The sequence below is a fragment of the Astyanax mexicanus genome, chromosome 2 (genome assembly GCF_023375975.1).
Source record: "Astyanax mexicanus isolate ESR-SI-001 chromosome 2, AstMex3_surface, whole genome shotgun sequence".
Lineage (NCBI taxonomy): Eukaryota > Metazoa > Chordata > Actinopteri > Characiformes > Acestrorhamphidae > Astyanax > Astyanax mexicanus.
Window position 1 is genome coordinate 78,226,833 of NC_064409.1, and position 23,240 is coordinate 78,250,072.

Here is a 23,240-nt window from a genome sequence, read left to right on the forward strand (position 1 = left end):
ATTATTTGATGTAAAAAAGTACAAACAAATAATAAATTAAATAGATTTTAATGAACTATTATTCCACATAATAATTTAAACCTTTCAGGCAGTATTTGTTCAGACCACCCTATAAAACATTTTTAGTGGCATAGTTATGGTAATATAAGTGACTATAAACTGTATTTTTATAGTTTTACAGTTCATTATTATTTTTAATTTGCCATTGCTGTGCTTTAACTGATATTTACATGTTTTTTTTTTACATTTAAGCAGATTGTTTAATGATAAAAGTACTTACACCACATGCTTTCTCAGGTTTGATGTGGAAGTTTTGAAAGCTGACAGCTCTGTCCGGTGGGGCACATTTTGTATTGCATGAGGACGTTACTGCCTCGTTATTCCACACGCGAGCATCCGTGCGCCAGCGCATCAGCCCAATTATTTTTTAATTCAGATAATTGTTATTTTCCCAGCATTTAATTTTTTACTCAGTAATTGGGACGTTTCCAATGTAGCGAAGTAAATTACTTGTGTCAAAATGTACTTGAGTAAAAGTAAAATTACCTATTTTAAAAACTACTTTAAAAAATACAAATTACTCATAAATTTACTCAACTACAGTAACTTGAGTAAATGTAATTCATTGCTTTCCACCTCTGGGGTAGAGAGATAACAGGCAGCTAAAGGATCCTAAAGGATGGTCATCAGAACTTAAATTAGAACAACTAAAAACATTATTTTTTTTTTTTTAAGTTGCTGGCACTTAACATTTGAAGTTTTTATAGCCTACATATGAAAGATTATAATTAAATAAATGATCTGATTTATAGGTTTCTAGTTTGCACAACTGTGGTATTTTTTATTTGTTTTACTCAAAACATAAAAGTTTGAGTTTGAGGCACAAATCTCAAAAAATGTAGTGCAGTAAATTGTCATGATATTTGAGTTTTCTTAACTTTTTCAACTTTTTACATCCTTATTATTATTGTATTATTACTAAAAGGTCAATCCAAACTGCTCTTTTACTCTACTGTCTGTATATAGAGATGTTACACTGCTTTAATTCAGGCTAAACATTTTTCCACATGTTAAATAATGGATGTGATCCCTGTTCCTCTCCGTTTTCACCCATATGTACCCCATACAACCCTATAGAGACTGGACCTGCACATATTGTACATTCATTCTCTCTCTCTCTCTCTCTCTCTCTCTCTCTCTCTCTCTCTCTCTCTCTCTCTCTCTCTCTCTCTCTCTCTCTCTCTCTGTCTGTTTTTTAGCTCTGGGCGGCTGAAGGTGAGTGGGTGGTTCAAACAGGAACTCAGAAACCCCCAAAGACTCAAACCAAACATCCTACCTGTCTGCCTGAGCGCTGGAACATTTAAACATTCTCAGAAAGAAGAGAAAATAGCTCTCTCTCTCTTTCCTTCCTAAGAATAAAGTCACTGCAAAAAAATGTAGCTATGAAGTTAGCTTTCAGCTAAACACTTTAAAGCCGTGCTCTCGACCCAGATTCTGTACTGTACATGTAATGGAACAAACAGATACTCTCAGGCAGTTTAAACTCAAAGCACAACAATAAAATGTTACCGGAAGAAATGCATGACCCGAAAATCTGTATTTTATAGACTTCATTTTTGACTGTGACCTTTGTTTTTGGCTAATGATGGAGTTTTTTTAAGTCAGTGTGAAGAAAAAAAAAGCCTGTAAACATGCACTTGTACACTTTTGAAATTTCCGTTTGGAACATTTTCTGAATAATTAGAGAAATTGTTTAAAAAAGTTTAAAACCAACAATACAACAAGGCCATGAACAGAAAAGCTTGGGGCAGTATGTAAAATTACTTTTTTAATGACTTAAAGGTGTTACCAAACTTTGTGTCCAAACTTTGGCTGGTAATGTATTTCATGTTCTCAGAAAACAGAAATGCCCCCCATGTGACACAAAGACAAATTAAATCCACATCTGAGGAAGTGGAGGAAATAATAATAAAGCATGAGACTGAATTCACCTTGTACGTTCTTCTGGCCAGCGACCCGAGCGTCGGGCTGGAACCGGTCAGCCTCCACCGTCATGTTGTGGCACACGTAGTCTGCAGGAGGAGAAGTTATAAACTGTTAGAACATGGTGGTGAGGAAGCTTGTTGCTTTTTCTTGAAGATTAGATAAACATCACTCTTCCCTGCAGTGCTGTGTTTCTATTAAACCTCTCTTTTTCATCACCTCCTGTCAGGGTGGCCAAATACATGACAGACACACACAGATACCAAACACACAATTTATTAAGTAAAGGGCTAAACTTGTAGGAATGGTCAGAGACAGGCATGGAACAAAAAGGCAGTAGAGTGAGCAGACAGGATATCCAAAATAAGTAGAAGGCCATGGCAAAAGGATAGTCTAAATAGACTAAAAACTAAATAGGTCGGCAACTAGAAGGCTAACAAACAACAAAGGGCTGTGCAAAAATAGTGGTCAAATACACAAAAAAGGGTTGATAAAAAGAAAAGAGCAAGAAAAAAAAATAGATTCAATATCGGGCAACCATGAACAGAAACAGGGGGCTATATATACTAAGAGGACAGGTGGGAATGATTAGAAGGCTGGCGAGTTAGAACACCGAAGTGTCACAGGAAGTTGGGCACAGATGAATTCTGGGAAGTGGAGTCTTTGGCTTATGTACTAGAGTCTGTGGCCTGTAGACAGACAGTAACAGGACTCACACCTCCCACTTTATAATGTAAGGTCCTTAATGAGAATATGCAGCAATGTTCTGGTTAATAGAGCAGTGTGTAATAAATGGGTTCATCACATTGTTTAAAAGAATTGTAGAATGTGCTTGTCTACTGACAGAACCTAAAAAAAAAATTGTCATGTTGTGTTTAAGGATATTGCATCACATGTCTTGATATTGCATTCAATGTGATGTCAGGAAAGATATAAAGTGCAGGACAGATTAATGGAGAATAAGGTTTCAAGGGATGGTGAGACCTTTCTCAGGATGCTTTTAAAAAATGTTGACTTGATTTGAAACCATTATTGTAAATTAAATAAAATATAAAATATATTAAGCGTGTTAAACAGATCTCACAGATACCAAACAATTCATTTTCAAGGGGGCGAGACTTACAGGGGTTGTTAGAGACAGGCATAAAATAGATAAAATAACAAGGAAAACAAACAAAAAAATGAGTTTTAGAAGAGATAGAAAACTAGACTCAATACTCGGCGAGAAGCTAATCAAACAAAGGGGTATTTATACAAGCACAGACCAGGCGTAAGCAATCAGAAGCTCGGAGAGTGTGAACAGAGGTCAAAATGTCTGGTGTGAGTGCATGCTGGGAGTTGGAGTCCTTAATATATGAATCAGAGTTCAGAGAGCAGACAGACTGACAATGTCAGGACTGACAAAGAGTGATCAGTACATTAATAAAATCCCATCCCACATGATGACTAAGAGGAAGATCAAATTAATCTTCAAATAAATGTAACCTAACACCACAAGTAAATTCTGGCTGCTTAGGTATAAAACATCCATTTTCCCACCAATGAACAGCGCAGTGGTTCCAATGCAACTTCTAGTTTGGCTTTATATTCAAATTCTCTATCCTATCTTTGGTAACACTTTATAATAACTTTCATTAATATACCATTAACTAATGATTAATAACATTTTTAGAAAATAAAAAGCTGCTATCACATTTGTAAATACTAATGAAAGCATCATGAACAACTACAACTGATAAACATTTGCCTGGTTTAAAATGTGTATTTATTAGCGATCTATATATGTTCAAATTCTGATGAGCTATTGAATGATTTGCTAACATTTTTTAATATGAATGTCCATGCTGTTAAATAAGTGTCATGTGTGACCTCATATTCAAATTATGATGCATCAGTTTTACTCAGAACTCAAAACCAGTTGTTGCTGGTGTTTTTTTTTTTTTTTTTGTCAAAGTGATTAAAAAGCTCTTAATCCAGGTGAAAACATAGCCTATAACGGAAGGCTAAATGGTTAATTCGTTGTTGAACAGCATTTTGCATGTTGTTTTTGATTGCTTGCTTTCCTGTTCATGCTGGTTGATCAGCTTGGTCTTGTGGGGTTTGCTGATCAAATAGCTTGGTTATGTTTGGTTGAACAGCATAGTCACGCTTGGTCTTACAGGATGTCTAGCTTGTTTAGGTTGATAATGCTTATGGACCAGCTAGACCAAAGCAAAAACATACCCTATACTGGCCAAGTGCTAATCTGGAGCTATCCAAGCTGTTTATTTTTTTTTTTTTATCAGAGACGGCCATTATTAAGAAACTGCTGCACTAACATACAGTGAACAAAGCATTTCAATAAGAAGTTGGAAAATAAGAAGCCAAGCTCAGAATCATGCCTTCAAGTTCCAGTTAAGGAAACCCAATGCAGAACCTGTGGAATAAAAACCAAAGGTAGGATCTAACTGAACCAACCTGTGCTTCAAAGTAGTGCTACATAAGAATATGACTGTGGCAAAAGAAGACTGGGAGCATCAGATGCTTCCATAACCAATTTTTTTTATGATGTAGATTTATTATGAGAAAAACAAAAACGACTTATGAATTATGTCAATCTGTATTACCTGCCTGTTGTCTTCATAAATTCTCATTCCAAGCACAGTGCAACAGCCAACCTACTATAACATATAAATATAGCTGTGCTGGTTGAGAGCCCAGGCCAGAACCCTTGGGTGTGCAATAGGCCCGGTTTATAATTTAATTCTGGCACTAAACTTGGTGTTGTTTGCATATTAAAAGAGACAACTGGCATAAAATTACATTATACTATGCCAAGGCATTATTGAAAGAGTCTAAATAAAACTGAAAACCAAACCTGAGGAATATATCACATGAATGACTCTTAAAAGCGTTAGATGCCTATGTCTTAACCAGAGTTACAATGAACTTTACATATATTAAATATTACAGTTGCAATTTTAATAGTTGCAAAGTTTGGAAACAAAAAAAATCATATGCCACTAATAAATGAAAGATTTATATTTATTGATATTTAATTACACTACATCTCATGTTTAGCAAACAACAGAATGGCTCCATCCATGTTCCTACTGAAGTTATAAGGAGTGTTGTAACCCAGACTGCTTTTTAGAGGAAAAAGCACATACTCAAACTTAGGCTTTCAACCAGAGATTCCAAACTCATCTTAGACTCATACCCACAGACTTGAGGCTTGACCTGAATGTGTACCCCATACTTAAGACTAAACTTAGACTAAAACTTAAGTAAGACCTGATACACTCAAAACTCAATGTCAACTAACATTTATACCCAGAGACTCGAGGGTCAATACAGATTCAAACCCAGAGACCCGAGAGTCAACTCAACTTAGATTCATATCCAGAGACCCAGAGATTCCATACTCAAAGACCCAAGATTCAATTTAATCTCTCACCCAGAGACTCAAGAATCTTCCCAAATTCAGACCTATAGACTTGAGATTTAATTAAGACTCGATCTCAGGGACTTAACTTAAACTCACACCCAGAGACTCAACTTAGACTTGAACCCAAGCTCCATTTAAACTTGCAAACCAAGTCTGTAATTCAATTGATGGAAATTTATACACAAAATACAAGGCTCTATTTAAACTTAAACTCAATCCCAGAGACTCAAGACTCAATTCTAATTCGTACCCAAAGATGAAAGACTTAACTTAACCAGACTTAACCAGAGATTTAGTAATTGACTCAAATTCATACCCAATTCTTACCCAGACACTCAAGAATCGTCCCAAACTTAGACCTATAGACTTGAAACTTAACTTACACCTAATCCCAGAGACTCAACTCAACACACAAGACTCAATTAAAACTTTCAACTCTCAAAAGACTTAAAAATCATCCAGAATTCAGACTTATAGACTTCAGACTTAACTTAGGCTTCATCCCAGAGATTTAGGAATTGACTCAAATTCAGACCTATAGGATCTCTAATTCCAGAGACTCAAAAACCACTTCAAAATCAGACCTTTATACTTGAGACTTAACTTAGACTAGATACCAGAGACTCAAATGATCCCAAATTCAAACCTATAGACTAAAGAAATCAACTCAAATTTATACTCAAAGATGCAAGACTTAGACTTCATCCCAGAGATTTAGGAATTGACTTATATTCATACCCTAATAAGGAAGAATTCATTTAGTCTCTTTTTCAGAGACTCAAGAATCTTACCAAACTCACACCTATAGACTTAAGATTTCACTTAGACTTGATTCAAGAGACTCAAGAATAAATTCTAATTCATACCCAAAAACTCAGTTTAATCTATTACCCAGAGACTGTCCCTAAATTCAGACCTATAGACTCAACTCAAATTCATTCAAAAATAATATTTGGTCTCTTACACAAAGACGCAAGAATTGTCCCAAATTCAGACCCATAGACTTGAGACTTAACTTCGACTTAATCCTAGAGATTAAATAATTAAATTTGAATAAATACACAAAGATGTAAGACTCAATTTAATGTCCTACCTAGAGACTGCAATTGTCCCAAATTAAGACCTATGGATTTCATCCCAGGGATTTAGAAATTGACTCAAATTCAGACCCAAAGATGCAAGACTCAAGAGTTCAATCTGTCACCTAGAAAGTCGATATTAAATCAGATTTACACCTAGGGATCTTACATGCCCACCCCACTCAAGGCCTTAAGAGTTAAGACCCGACTCTGACCTGCCAACAGTGTCTCTATTAAAACTACAGAGCCTCAAGACATGATGGACTAACATAAAGCATATCCAAAAGACCTTTACCCTTCTTGAAAAAATAAAATAATGAAAGACATTCTCATCACAGACGGAGACTCTAAGAGATCTAATTTAAATAGATGTAATAGCCTGACTTTATCACTCAACTCAGAGCGAGAGAGGGTTCTGACCCAGAGTCAGGTCATTCAATTACAGTATTTTCAATAGAGCAGAATTGCAAAAGGCCCTTGCTGGGGCTCTTTATGAAGGCGTTGGCCTTTAATTCATTGTCATTTGGGACAAACTATTACTTTAATAACCATAAACCTCTCTATTACACTCCATTCACTTCCCCATTACTGTAATGGAGCGCAGAGTGCTCGTAGTCTAGCACCTTCAACCTTTTCTATTTTCCATAAACGAGCTCCTCAGCACCGCCTGACATTTACGACACAACAAATCCACGTTCACGAGGAAGCTTTACAGGAAGAGGGAGCATCCCTGTTCCTCAGCGATGATAAGCTGAAGAGCTATCCTTCATTCTTCATTCCTTCCCCCCACGAGGACAGAAGTGCGTGATTTATGATTGTAGGTTGCTCAGGCTGCAGACTCGGGGAGTTATACCGGCGGCTCCGGCGCTCTCCAGGCCTGGAGGTCCGACCGCATGCCAACGCCCAAGCGGTGACAGTTTTTAGACGTCCACAGAGGGGGTATTTCAAAGGCCTGAAGATGCTAAGTGATAGCTGTGGTGACAGCGCAGGAAAACGACACCGGCAGACTTGGTTTACTTTGGCAGCCGCAGGAAGAATCCGCTATTTCTGGAGTACGAAGCTCTGCTAATGCTAAGGAAGGATGCTAATAAAAGATACTATGCATTGAACTGAAATAGCTCCCACTCTTCAGATCAATGCTCTGGAATGAGTCGGCTGGCTTCCATTTAAATTGCACTGTTATTACCAGCCTATATGATCTGAATTAGTGATACAGGAAGAACAAAGATAAAGCTATTAAGCTATAATTAAGTGCAGTTAAAATAAAGAATGGTTGTAAATGATACTTTCAAATAACCATGCATGTAATACAGGTGCATCTCAAAAAATAAAATTGAAGATTATTTCAGTAATTCAGCTCAAAATATGAAATCCTAGACTTGATAAAACACAGTGGATCAACACCAGCAGATGACATGTCTCTCCAAACCATCACTGATCATCAGTAAATTTTACATTTCATTTAAAGTAAATCAAGGGAGCAGAGTCTGGAGGAAGAGTGGAGAGATACACAGTACAAACTGCTCGAGGTCTAGTGTGAAGTTTCCACCAATGATGGTTGATGGTGATGGTTTGGAGAGACATGTTACTTGCCCTTGTTGGCATCTGGCCTAAAGGTTTTGACCGATAGTGTAGATATAGGAAATTGGATATGCTAATCTGTTATCTTTTATAAAAAAAAATGTTACACTTTTTAACCAATTAAGAGCAAAACCATAGCGTGAGAAGATACAGTGAAAATTCAATATATATATACAGGGGTTGGACAATGAAATTGAATCACCTGTCGTAATTTTAGTGTGGGAGGTTTCATGGCTAAATTGGAGAAGCCTGGTGGCCAATCTTCATTAATTGCACATTGGACCAGTAAGAGCAGAGTGTGAAGGTTCAATTAGCAGGGTAAGAGCACAGTTCTGCTCTAAATATTACAATGCACACAACATTATGGGTGATATACCAGAGTTCAAAAGAGGACAAATTGTTGGTGCACGTCTTGCTGGAGCATCTGTGACCAAGACAGCAAGTCTTTGTGATGCATCAAGAGCCACGGTATCCAGGGTAATGTCAGCATACCACCAAGAAGGACCAACCACATCCAACAGGATTAACTGTGGACGCTGTAAGAGGAAGCTATCTGAAAAGGATGTTCAGGTGCTAACACGGTTTGTATCCAAAAAACATAAAACCACGGCTGAACAAATCACGGCAGAATTCAATGTGCACCTCAACTCTCCTGTTTCCACCAGAACTGTCCGTCACCACAATCAATTATTGTGCTCTAAAACCAGGTGTTTCAGTTTCATTGTCCAACCCCTGTACATATATATATATATATATATATATATATATATGTACAGGCCTAAAGGAATATGACCATAATGTACTTTGTGTCAAAAAAAGAAAAGTACAAAGTTTCTAGCATCTGAGTAAAAGAATGTAAAGCACTTTGTCGCGCTGAGAGACTTTTAAACTTGAGTGATAACAGTTATTACAGTAAATGATATAGAGAGCGTTATAATGGCTTTTCTGGAGAACATGCATTTGTAGTTTTTTTGTGTTGTTGTCAACTGTAATACTGTAATACTTTACAAGACACCTTCGACTGTAGTAGATTTAGCATTTTCGGTTCACTCAAGGTCAAGGGGTTAGCCAAACAATGTGTGTGTATAAATATGTGTGTGTATGTGTGTGTGTGTGTGTGTGTGTGTGTGTTTTCTTTGTGCAGTGTGCTGCTTCACCACTATAATAAAAATCACACCCAGAACCTTCTGGAAATAGTCTTTGTCCATTCTCACATTCTCACACCTGACCATGCTAATCTCCTCACTCTTACCTCACCTCTCTCTTTCTTTCTCTTTCTCTCTTTCTCTTTCTGCAGCTCACACACACACACACACTCTTGGCACGAACCAGACAGACGCCCAAACCGCAGGGCCCAATCGAGTGCCTGACAATCATGTTGAATCAGAGCCTGTAATTTTCTTTAATCGCGGCTATAAAAAGCACTTTGTCGACTTTAAGAGGCCTGAGCTTCACGCTGAACTGCCTGCTGCTGCTGCTGCAGCCGGGGCTCTCGCGGCCTCGTTCTCTACGTATAATGGAGCAGTGTGAGGTGTGTGTGTGTTATTGTGAGGTGTGTGTGTGCGCTGGGGAAGTCTGGGTAACCCTCACACGCCCGAACTGCTCTGTTTAAATAAGCTTAATAACTGATTACAGGCTGGGCTTCCTCTGCTGAACCCGGTCCTGTTTATAATATTCCACCTGTGTACTGTATTATACTGTAGCTCTCACAGTGATATTTTAAGCTTTGTTGGATCTTTTTAACTCATTTTGAGGTCTGGTGCTCTTGGGTTGAACTTGGTAGGACTTTCTGATCTGGCCATGTTGGCAGATCTTAGTCAATTCTCAGTTTCTCAGAATTTTTAGAGCTAAAAACTTTAAAAAGTACCACTTTAAAAGTCTACTTCCGCTAAAAAACACTTTTTCTTGTCCTTTGTGAAATATAGTAGGTCTCTCTGAGTTGTTTATGATGCTGCACATGATGAAGCTCTTCCTCAGCCTCCATAGTCTGCAGCACATAGTAAAAGAATATATTCAGAAAAACGAGTTGATCAGGAAAAGCACCGTGTCTACATCAACCTGTGAATTAGTATTCATGGCCCCGCCCACCTCGGCTCAGGACCGCCCACAGACAGAGCTGAAGCCGGGCAGCGACACCGTCTCGTCAGATAGGAGCTAAATAACAGCACTAGGAACAGCATGCAGTTCATTCCTGTGTTATTTGTGCAAATAACACATCAGTGTTACATATATGCTTTACCCAGTAATTCAGAGCTAAGGAACAAATAATAATGGTTAGAATTAGTCTATGGAGAAACACCACCAGCCATGTATTTTATCAATTGAGATAGGTAGGTGTATATTTACCCACCTCTGTGTGTAAGTAACTATAGGTTTAAATAGGATCTCCGGTGGATTTGGCGTTTTACCGAGACTCTAAGATTAGGTCAGTGGCTAAACTGAAAAAAAAGATGGAATGAGACCTTTAAAATAAGGCTCTTTCTTAATTTTTTAATAGATAGTCTGTGAGGAAGTTTATTAATGGTTCAAAATAGGTTGTAAATACTTTACAAATAGTTAAAAAGTAGTTAAAACACATAACATATCCTGCTTCGTTTTTTTTGTGTGTGTTTTTTGCTTCAGTCAGCATTAATATATCTAATAAAATAATACAGAAAGCCAGTTTAGTTATTTAATGTTATTTTATGTTACTATACACCACATTATGATTATTGGAGGAATGATTAATCTGGCTAGTTAAAGTTAATAACAGATGTGTTATTCATATATAAACCCAATCGAGTACCTGTGGAGCATCCTCAAGTGAAAGGTAGAGCACTGTAAACCTGTACAGCTATACAAGATCTCTGTGTGAATGTACGTGTGGCCACAAATGTAGAGCTAACTCAAAATAGTTAAGTATTTTTTTGGAAATATTCAGTTTTATGTAAAACACACATAATCAATTGAAACAAACTGTGCGTTTACAGTGTAGTAAACATTTGGTCCTGTAGAGGAAAAGTGGCTTTTGAGAGAACTCAACTAAACTACTCAACTGAAGAGGTTCTACCAAATACTAGACTGAAGATGTTTGTATAGATGTAAGGATGAATTGATTGGGTAATGGAGGGATGCACGGATGGGGTGATGGATGGATGGATGGATAGATGGATGGATGGATGGGGCAATGGATGGATGGATGGATGGATGTGGCAATGGATGCATGGATGGATGGATGGATGGATGGATGGATGGATGGATGGATGGGGCAATGGATGGATGGATGGATGGATGGATGGATAGGGCAATATATAGATGGATGGATGGATGGTAGATAGGTAGGTAGGTATACTGATTGTTTCATCACCTGTAAGCTCTGGAACAGACATCAAACCATGGATTGGCCAACCTTCAGGCTTGGACTAAAACCTCCTAAGCAATGCCTGAGCAATGCCTCCAGCTCCAGGTTTCTAACATCCATCCCAGAAGAGCTGGGACGTGAACAGAGCCGTAATTCTGCACCACAGCAGCTCTGTAAAGCGGTGGTTTGGTCACTCTGGTGGTACCTACGTATCCCTCAGCGCTGGCCAGATGACAAAGCAGTGAAAAGTCGGCAGTGCGTCATTGTTTTTAAATGGAGCAGCCTGTGAACTCCAGCTCTAACTGAGGCACTTCCCATCATCCCCGGCGGCCCGAGCACTGTAATTTACACAGCGACCCAAAACGGCCAAACAGCACGACTTACAGGGTGTAGCTGCAGAACTCCAGAGCTCGGGCTACGCATAGTTTACCGTACACTTCATTTAGGTTCTGTGAGCATGAGAGATCACAGATGATAAGACAGATAAGGGTTTCAGTGCACGAAACTGTATAAATAAAAAAAATTAACTGGGTCTAAGCTGGGTCACGGGTTGGACCTTCATGGCTGAATTTTGGCAAAAAGCTGATAATCAGTCCGATGTATTGTGCTTTTGTCACTTTTTCTGTGATAAATACTGCATTACTATGATAAAAAAGCTCATGAAATTTAAAATATGTATATTTTTTTAGCTTATGCATTTTGCTTGTGCTAATATTAGCATTTTTTTATGTTAATTATTCTTCTTTTTAAAAAATTCCAATTATCCAATATCTATCTATTTGTCTGTCCATCCAACCGTCCATCCGTCCTTTTGTTTTGGGTTTTTTTCATATATACATTTTTCAGATTATCCAAAAAACTTTAATGTCAGGCAAATATAACCTGAGTTAATATAAAAAGCACTTTTTAAACGATGATTTAATTTTTAAGGGGGAGAAAAACTATCCAAACCAATCTAGCTCTGTGTGAAAAAGTGTGATTAATACTAAACACAACCAGGCCTGATTACTACCAGACCTGTAGAATCAAGAAATAGATAAAAGATCACAAAAAGCAGCACATTATTATACCATCTGAAGAAATTCAACAACAGATGAGAAAAAAACAAAGTCATTGATCATCTATCAGTCTGGAAAAGGTTGAGAAAAAACATGGAACACTGGTGAACCTTCCCAGGAGTGACCGGCCGACCTAAATTACTCCAAAAGGGCATGAACATCTCATCCAGGAGATCCCAAAAGAACCCAGAACAACATTTAAAGAACTGCAGAATCTCACTCACCTCAGTTAAGATCAGTGTTAAAGATCCAATAATAAGAATAAAGAGACTGGGAGAAAATGGTCTTCATGGGAGAATTCCAAGATAAAAAACACTGCTGACTACCTGTCTCACATTTACCAACTAACATCCTGATGATCTCCAGAACTTTGGGTAAATATTCTTTACAGGACTGATGAGACAAAAGCTTGTGTGTGTGTGTGATGGTCTGGAGCTGCTGGATAACTTGCTGTAATAGATGATGGAAGCAAGAATTCTGCTGTTTACCAGACAATCCTGAAGGAGAATATCCTCCATCTGTTCCTTACACTCTAAAAAACAGAGATGCGATATAAGTACTTTTTTGTACTCAAAGGTACACTCTTCATAATTGTACCCTTAAAGGTAAAATATTGGTCTTTACAGGGTCAGATTTGTTCCCTCTGAAGTACAAAGTCATTTCTAACAGCAATAAGTACAAATTTGTACCATTTAACCAGCCCAAAGGCTACATTCAGTATTCTGTATCACTGTACTAATAAACAATATATATTTTAATTGCACATTTTTTATTTGAAAGCCAGACCCTTTTGGATCATCAAGTTTTTGAACCATATTTAGTTGATGATAATGTTCATAATCTTTATAATCTTTACTGGCACAAAAACCATGGGTACAAAAAAGGACTTTCACTGAAAGGTACTTTTTTGTACCTCAATATAAGGTACAGCCCCAGCGACAAGCTTTATACTCTTTTAGGTACAAATCTGTACTTTATATTTCTTAGAGTGTAGTGACCTCAAGCTCAGGAGTACTTGGGTTCTGCAGCAGGACAATGACCCAAAGTAAACAAACAAAAAGTTCACCTCTGAATGGCTTAAATAAACTAAATTATGGTTTTGGAGTGGCAAAGTTAATGGATGATCTTAAACAAGACGTTTATGCTGGAAAATCATGTCTGATGTCTGAATTAAAACAATTCTGTAAAGAAGAGCGGAACAAAATACCTCCACAGAGATTGAAAGTTATTAGGTTATTAGGGTTTAGGGTCTTTTTTCCACACTTTTCACACACAGGTTTTAGTGTATATGAGTTAAATATAAGGATGTAGAGCTGAATGAATCATTGTCTGGTACTTCCACAAGCACAATCCGATCACGTGCACGGCTGCCGGGCTTTGATTTGGAGCGGTGGTCCACCCAGAACCACAGAGCAGCGAGTCTCTAATCACATGCAGTACTCTGCTCAGGCTATAATAGACCTGGCAGTACTAATCCCGCGAGCTTTTCTCAAGCGGCGGCAGCAGCAGTGGCAGCAGCAGTGGCAGCTCTGCTCCCCTGAATCTGGTTCTGATTAGACAGCTGCTGCTCCCTCAGACTTCAGAGGAAACTTTCGATTAGGTCTTTCCTCCAGAAGCTTCCTCACCCTGATCCTGCTGTACTGCTGTACTATCTCCTGAGACAGCGTCTGATACTCTCATCTAACATTACTATGTACTTAGGAATGTATTAGCTGGAATTTATTGGGAGATTTATTGGGAAATTTGGATATTAAGTAAGGAGACATACATATATAACACATATATATGTAAGATCTTTCCTGGAGTGGAGATAAATGTGCAAAATTATAAATATAATGTGTCCCCAAACATTTCACATGTTATTTTTAATATATCAATACATAAGGAACACATAAGGAATCATGTTGTAACTTAAAAGAGTTAAACAAAGCAAAATACTCTGTGAAGAAGCATTTAGTTGCTCTTATCTGGGGAGCTGTTAACCCTTTGAACCCCACACTATTTTGGTGTGTTTCTTCTCTCTGTTTTTTTATCAGTTCCCCTTTCACTTGCATTAACACAGTTTTGTAAGGAGAGAGAACCACATGCTATTATTGTTCTTTATACCAGAAACATTTAAGCTGCTTAAAATGTCATCATTTAAGATCTTCATGGAATTAATCATGTTTTGATCAAAAGTTTACCCATTTTTGTTTGCTTATTTTTGAATGTACAGACTTCAAATCAATTCACACAAGAGTTTTCTTTTCAGTAATAGCTAGATTAGAGTGTAGATTAGTTGAAAGTATAAGGATTTTGATCTTTCTCTAGGATTCAGATTGATAAGACCTTGACAGTCATAGCAGGCTAAGAGTTTGAGTAATTTGGGCCACTATGGGCAATATTCCCACCTAATGAAAGTGATTTAGCACACTGGATATTTACTATCAGTTGATTATAATGAAATAATAAAGCATGGAAATATGAAGATAAGTCTATTTTTAGGTCTATTTTATGACAGATTTATCAAAATCACTTCAGCTCCGCACGAAGTTCCCTGTTTGTCACAATATAGGAATAATGTTGGTGCATTGACGCAATCCTGAGTAATTAAGCTGTATAAACAATGCACGATTTTTGATGCAGTTTGCATCACTGGGGTTCTAAGAGTTAACTTGCGGTTTCTGAGGCTGGTAACTCTGATGAATTTATCCTGTACAACAGAGGAAACTCTCGCTCTTCCTTTCCTGTGGCGTTCCTGATGAGTGCCAGTTTCATCATAATAACATTTTGATGGTCTTCTTTTTTTGTGAATGCACTCGAAGATACTTTCAAAGTTCTTGAAATTGACTTTCAGATTGATTGACCTTAATGTCTTAAAGTCAATTTTTAGTTTTCTTTCTTTAGTTGAATTTAGTTTTTCTCAACATACTATGGATTAGAACATTACTCAAATATTCACTATTCACTGTATACCTGTAACTCTACACTACTTTACTGATGCTCACAAACTAAAATTAAGAGACAAGAAATTCAAGTAATTAACTCTTGATGAGTTCAGCACAGCTGTTAACTGAAAGCCTGAATTCCAGAAGACTCTACCTCATAAAACTGACTGAAGAAAAAAACAGCAGAAATGTGCAAAACTGTCTAATTTAAGCAAGAGATGCTACTTTTAAAGAATGTAAAATATAAAACATATTCTGGTTTGTTTAGATAAGGCAGATGGATGGATAGATGGAAGACACATAGATAAGAGATATTAAATGATGAAATAATAGATAGATAGATAGATAGATAGATAGATAGATAGATAGATAGATAGATAGATAGATAGATAGATAGATAGATAGATAGATAGATAGATAGATAGATAGATATTTTGGTGGAGGAGTGGTTGGATGGGATGATAGCTGGTGGATCTTTAGGTATGTAGGTCAGTGTGTTTGGACGTTAGGACAGGGAGGGGCATGTGTTTAAACATTAGCTGTGGTAGATTAGTTACACTGACAGTATTTATACGGTAAACTTTTCGAGATGAGAGAATGGAAACGCTGCTCTCAGTCTGCAGTTACAGAAAGTAAAAGCTGAAGATTAAAAGGTGCAAACACACCACACTGAGGCCCGGCTGCACTGGAAACATTAGAACTGTAATTTTCAGAGCAAAAATAACCTCCTCCCAGCTCACGCCATGTTCTCTGTCCACAGGTATTCTTAGACGTAAGTGCAGAGTGCCCGGCCGAGCTGGACACCAGGAACGGCTGGAGGAGATTCAGCTGGTGGAAGAACACTGCTCAGCTTCCAGAACTCTATTTCTTACACTCTCAGAAAATAGACACTAGAAAACACTGTCAGTGCAATGTGTATTTCTGTACCTGTTATTCTATTGTTCCATCAATTCTGTCACATAAGTTACATTGAATTCATACAGCCTGACACCAGTCTACCACACTAACACCTCTAACACCTCTACCTCTGAGAAAGATCCTCTGTGAACTGCTGGTGAACTCATGTAACTTTAAAACATAAGGTGAACATCAAAAGAACATCAAGGGCAGTGAGATAAAAAGATGATTCCATTAATAAATGGATAAATGGAGAGCTGCATGGATATATGTATGAATATATGACTAGATCGATAGGTGGACTGATGAATGGATGGATGGATATATAGTAAATGGATGAATAGATAGCTCGGTTAATGGGTGGTTGAATGAATGCCTGAATAGGTGACTAAATGGATGGATGGATGGATGGATGGATGGATTAATATATATTAGATGGATGAATAGACACCTAGGTTAATGGGTGGTTGAATTAATTCCTAAATAGGTGACTCAATGGATGTCTGGATGGATGGAGGGATAGATGGATGGGTTGATATATAGTAGATGAATGAATAGATAGCTAGGTTAATGGCTGGTTAAATGTATGCCTAAATGTATGCCTAAATAGACTCAATGGATGTCTGGATGGATGGATGGATGGATGGATGGATAGAGGGATTGATATATAATAGATGGAAGAGTAGGTAGCTATATTAATGGGTGGTTTAATGAATGCCTGAATAGGTGATTGGGTGAATGGATGGATGGATGGATGAATGGATGGAGTGATTGATATATAATAGATGGATGAGTAGATAGCTATATTAATGGGTGGTTGAATGAAGGCCTGAATAGGTGACTGAGTAAATGGATGGATGGATGTAAAGTGTGCGGGTGGGTGTACGTTAAGTGGGTGAATGTACGATTGGATAAATGAATGGAGAGATTGCTAGATGGATGGATACATTACTGGGTGAATGTGGGTTGGAAAGATAGATGACTTGGTTGTTTGATTGATAGATGGCTGCTAAATAGATATAGGTATTTAAGTGAATGTTTGGTTGGATAGATGGATGGACAGATTGTTTGGTGAATCGATACATAGGTGGCTGGGTAAATGATTGGAGGGAGGATAGGATGGATGGATGGATGGATGGATGAATTAATATATAGTAGATGGATGAATAGATACAGATAACAGATAACTGGATAAATGTGTGGTTGATAGATGAATATGTAGTTAGATGAATAGTTTTATGGATAAGTAGAAAGCTGTGGCACAGACACATTACTGACACAGCAGTGCTGCTGAAGTTTTTAAACACCTCAGTATCACTGTTGTCCTGAGTATAGTCCACCAACCATTGGAAACCCAATGCAGATAATCCCACACCTCTACCAATAGTGTGTTTTTGTAGAAACCTCTGGATAAGCTCCACAGACAGACGCTGTAAATGAACCGTCTGCGGTGTCTGTAAGAGGATAATGAGACTGTCTGAAGTCCTTCATTGAAAAAATTAAGCTCAGAATTTCCTTTCACCTGGAGATTCACTGTACTGAAGTGTCTTTTACTGACTCTTCTTCAGCTCATAACCTTGATGTGCTTTTAGATTCCACCCTGTCATTATAACCTCGGATAAAAGCACTCGAAAAGAGTGCATTCATGCCTGTAATATCATCCATCTGCTCTGCCTGCTAACCTTAAAAACTTATATAGTCATGATACTCATATTCATATTTACTGTACATCATCTCTGTCCAATGAAAAACAAGTACTGTATGTTCATTTGTGTCAATTATTATTTTACTACATAATTTGAACAAACTGTCTCTTATACTGTATAAAAAAATTCTTGATGAGTGGACCAAAAGAAATTCTTCAAAATTACCTGATATAAACCTCATTTTACACAAAATACTTGTTTTTCATTGGACAGCAAATATATTGACATTCCAGGGGATTCTTTTTTAAATTAAGTGTTTCTACTAAAGTGGCCAGTGAGTGGAAACAATAGATGTAGTAGATGTTTCGATAGCAGTTTCTATGAATCTATATTAGGCTCTAAAACCACATTTATAAAACATACTAAGGCATTCATAAGGCATTATAAACATGTCTATATAAATATTTATGAAAATGCATAGCCCATTGCAGTCATATTTATTATGCATTATGAATTGTGATCATAGTGCATTATAAACTGTGCTTATAATGTGTAAAAATGTAAAAATAGTATGTATGAATCATTAATAATCTAGTCCCACAATGAAAGTCTGTCACTCTACTTGGAGCACAAAAAGACCTGTTATAATACATTATAAATTACTATAATTAGTATTATATTCAAGACAAGTATAAATTATGAGCGTTATTTATATATTTATGATGTTCTTGCTATTGACGTAGAACATGTTATAAACACAGCTAAAGGTGCATTATGATCACAATTCATAATGCATTAATAAACATGGTTACGATTGGTTTTACGTTTTTATAAATATGTACAATCATGTTTATAATGCCTTATGAATGCATTATAAAGTGTTTTGGGTATGTTTATGGAGTCTTATAAAGATGACATTTATAGAAAGTGTTAATGATGTTTCTAATAAAGTGGCCATTGAGTGAATGGAAGCAAAAGGTGTTGTAGGTAGGTGTTTCCAATAAAGTGGCCAGACAGTGAGAGAGTGGAAGCATAAGGTGTAGTAGGTGGGTGTTTCCAATAAAGTGGCCAGAGAGAGTGAGTGGGAGAGGAAGCACAAGGTAGTAGTAGGTAGGTGTTTCTAATAAAGTGGCCACAGTAAGTGAGTGGAAGCACAAGGTGTAGTGGGTGGGTGTTTCCAATAAAGTGGCCACAGAGAGTGAGTGGAAGCACAAAGTGTAGTAGGTGGGTGTTTCTAATAAAGTGGCCACAGAGAGTGAGTGGGAGAGGAAGCACAAGGTAGTAGTAGGTAGGTGTTTCTAATAAAGTGGCCACAGTAAGTGAGTGGAAGCACAAGGTGTAGTAGGTAGGTGTTTCCAATAAAGTGGCCATACAGTGACTGAATTGGAAGCACAAGGTGTAGCAGGTGGGTGTTTCCAATAAAGTGGCCACAGTGAGTGAATTGGAAGCACAAGGTGCAGTAGAGGGGGGTGTTTCCAATAAAGTGGCCACAGTGAGTGAATGGGAAGCACAAGGTGTAGTGGGGGGGGGGGGTGTTTCCAATAAAGTGGCCACAGTGAGTGAGTGGAAGCACAGGGTGTAGTAGGTGGCTGTTTCCAATAAAGTGGCCACAGAGAGTGAGTGGAAGCACACAGTGTAGTAGGTGGGTGTTTCTAATAAAGTGGCCACAGAGAGTGAGTGGGAGAGGAAGCACAAGGTAGTAGTAGGTAGGTGTTTCTAATAAAGTGGCCACAGTACGTGAGTGGAAGCACAAGGTGTAGTAGGTAGGTGTTTCCAATAAAGTGGCCATACAGTGAGTGAATTGGAAGCACAAGGTGTAGCAGGTGGGTGTTTCCAATAAAGTGGCCACAGTGAGTGAATTGGAAGCACAAGGAGTTGTAGTGGGGGGTGTTTCCAATAAAGTGGCCACAGAGAGTGAGTGAGTGAGTGGAAGCACAAGGTGTAGTAGGTGGGTATGTAGTGTTAAGATAGTGGTGAATATGTATATAATCAGGGATGTATAAAAATAACTGTAAGGTTAGCTAAATTTATGTAAACTCTGTAGCTTAAGTGTAAAAACTGTCTCTGGCTCCAGACCCACAATCCCTCAGTGTTCTGTTCATTTTAGACTCTGTATTCATAGTATCTTAATATAAGCCTGCTGTTTGTAATGGCTATCTGAGCTGATCCCACATATCATTTAAAGCTTAACTCTGTGTGTGGAGGAAACGTGATGTGTAGCCCTGGATCCCACTTTTACCTCCCCCCAAAACCCCACCAACACATCCAGACACAAGAAAATGTCCTCATCAGACAAACCAGACCTCCTCAAACCATCTTTCTGGGAGCTCAGCTCTGAGAAACGTCACACAGAAGTCATTTCAGTAACACTTCCTATGAAATGTATTCATAATGCATTATGAATGCATTTATAATGCACTATATGACATGCATAATACCTTATAATGACTGTAATAAACCTGTATAATAACTCATAAGTACTTACAGCAACATTCATAACACATTATAAACTACAAGTATAAAGGTTTATAAAGAATTGACTTATATCTGTTCATAAGAACATTGTACAATATAGTGTTGTAATGCATTATAACACAGAATTGGTATATTTTGGTATAATGCATTATAATATGCAGTTATGATTTCTCAAATTAAGCTTTTTTAAAAGATATGGAACACATTGTGGAGCCTTATAAACAGTCATTACTGACTTTAAGTGAAGTTAATTTTTTATGTCTCACTGTAATGTCTTATAGAGCATTATGAGTGCTCTTTACTGGCTTTAATTGAAGTGTGTTTTCTAATGCCTACAGTAAGCCATAATAATATTTACTTCATGTTTAAAAGGGCAGTAATGACTGTATATAAGGCTTTCTAATGTGTTACATACTTATTTTTAAAAAAGCTTCATTTGAGAAATCATAGCTGCATATTATAATGCATTATACCAACATATACCAAATGTGTGTTATAGTGCATTTCAACAATACTTTGTACAATGTTCTTATGAACAGATATTATAAGGCATGTGTTATGAATGTTGCTGTAAGTACTTATGAGCTATTGCAAAGGATTATTACAGTCGTTATAAGGTATTATGCATGTCATATAGTGCATTATGAATGATGAGTTCTGACACTCCAGAATGTATCATAGATATTGGATTGAGCTCCTTTCAATCGGACGATTACTTCCCATTACGTTTCAGGTAAAAAGTTACAAGAAGATAAACTGTTGAACAATTCACTGTATTTTTGGCTCAGGTTTTCTTTTTTGTCTATTTTTATTTTTTTTTTTTGCTCTTATAAGTTTTGATTGGTTTTGATTATCGCTTGTGTTAGATTACCCTCTAATTTTTTGCCCCCTAGTATTAAAGCCTCATCTACTGTATTGTTACACAAATACCATTGACCAGTACAAAGTGCAAGTCTTTAAGAAGAATTCTGATTAGTTACCCTTCAAGATTTGTCTAAAATATTGCAAAAAAAAAAAGTAATCTGGATGAAATAAATCCTAGTACTCACCCACGCAAAGTCGACTGGTCAGCCTGCCTCTGATACTCTCGATGGCGTCGAAATCTGCCACGTGGAAGGTGTGGGTGCTCTTGGGGTCGGCTGCGATCTCCTCCAGCTCCTCCTTCAGCGCCTCCCCGATGCCCACGGCGAACATCCTGATTCCCGCTTTGGCAGCGGCGACGGAGGGCTCCAGAACGTAATCCTGACTCCTGCCGTCCGTCATCAGTATGGCTACCTTCTTGATGTCCCTGTTGGAGAGCCGAGCCCCTGCCTGAGCGGTGAAGATGTTGTTGGTGGTGTAGCGGATGGCCTCTCCGGTTTTGGTGTTCCCGCCGAGGTAGCGGATGTTCCGCGCCGCCTTCCTGACCTCCTCCAGGGTTTTGTACCTGGCCAGGTTGAACTCCGTGGTGGGGCGGTCACTATAGCGCACCACAGCCACCCGGGTCTTATCCTCACCGATGGTGAACGAGTCCACCATGTTGGCCACCCACTGACGGATCTTCTCGAAGTTTTCCTTTCCCACGCTGGAGGACGTGTCCAGGATGAAGACCAGGTCATAGTGGACGTTCTTACAACCTGTGGAGATATAGGAATAGAAGAAGAAAGTTTCCTTATTCTTAGATTTGAAGCATTGATGTGAGGATTTGATTGTATGCTCCTAGAAAGCCAAGCTTCTTTCTGAATTTTTTAAAATTGATCTTTCATGGTCAGGGTGGTTCAACGTTTGGGTGTCTAGGTGAAAATACAGCTCTGGAAAAAATGAAGTGAGCACTTCAGTGTCTGAATCAGTTTCTCTGATTTTGCTATTTATAGATTTATGTTTGAGTAAAATGAACATTGTTGTTTTATTCTATAAACTACAGACAACATTTCTCCCAAATTCCAAATAAAATATTGTCATTTAGAGCATTTATTTATAGCAGAAAATGAGAATGAAATGCTGAGCTTTTAGAACTGGTTTTTAATCAGTTCAGTTAATCACAGTTTAATCACAGTAATCACAGTTTCATACAGCTTGGCATCATGTTCTCCTCCACCAGTCTTACACACTGCTTTTGGATAACTTTATGCTGCTTTACTCCTGGTGCAAAAATTCAAGCAGTTCAGTTTGGTTTGATGGTGGTCTCTTATTTTTTTTCCCAGACCAGCTAAATTATCATACTTAAGCAATACCAAAAGTGGAAAGTGCAAATTACATTTACTCGCATTACTGTAATTGTGTACCTATACTTTTTTAAAGTACTTATTAAAATGTGTAATTTTACATTTGCTTAAGTATGTTTTGTTCAGTACGTTTAAATCATCATTTAGCTAGATTTAAATAAAAAATATTCAGATTAAGATTTATATCCTTTTGTCCTTTGTCCTTGACTTTACACAAGAGAGCCCCTCAACACGCTGTTAAAAGAAGTATCTTATACTCTAAGTACATTTTAAACGATCTCCTTTTTACTGTTACTAGACAGGTCCTTTTACTTGTACTTAGGTAAAATTTCATTAGAGTAACGTTACTTTTACTTAAGTAGAATATTTTAGTACTTCTTCCACCTCTGAACAAGTTTACAAGACTACAAAACTCCCAGCATGCACCTACACCAGACCTTCTGGACTCTGATGATGATGTGATGCTACAGTGTTCTAACTCACCAAGCTTCTGATTACCCACACCTGTTCTGTTTGTATAAATAACCCCTGTTTCTGTTTCTTGTTGTTTGGTGTTGAATCTAGTTTTTAGCTCTTCTGCCATGCATTTTTTTATTTGTTTATTGCTCTTTTGTTATAAAACC

The 23,240-nt window shown here is 37.6% G+C and overlaps 1 protein-coding gene across 2 annotated transcripts in view; it reads right to left on the reverse strand.

Moving 5' to 3' along the window:
* The window catches only part of col22a1 (collagen, type XXII, alpha 1), a 140,726-nt gene that overhangs the window by 105,402 nt on the left and 12,084 nt on the right, over positions 1-23,240 (reverse strand). For both annotated transcript variants that reach the window (XM_049474911.1, XM_049474910.1), the window contains exons 3-4: positions 21,463-22,029; positions 1,992-2,072 (exon numbers count right to left, since the gene is read on the reverse strand). In XM_049474911.1, coding sequence (XP_049330868.1) covers positions 1,992-2,072; positions 21,463-22,029 — 648 coding nt within the window. The remainder of the gene's footprint in view (positions 1-1,991; positions 2,073-21,462; positions 22,030-23,240) is intronic.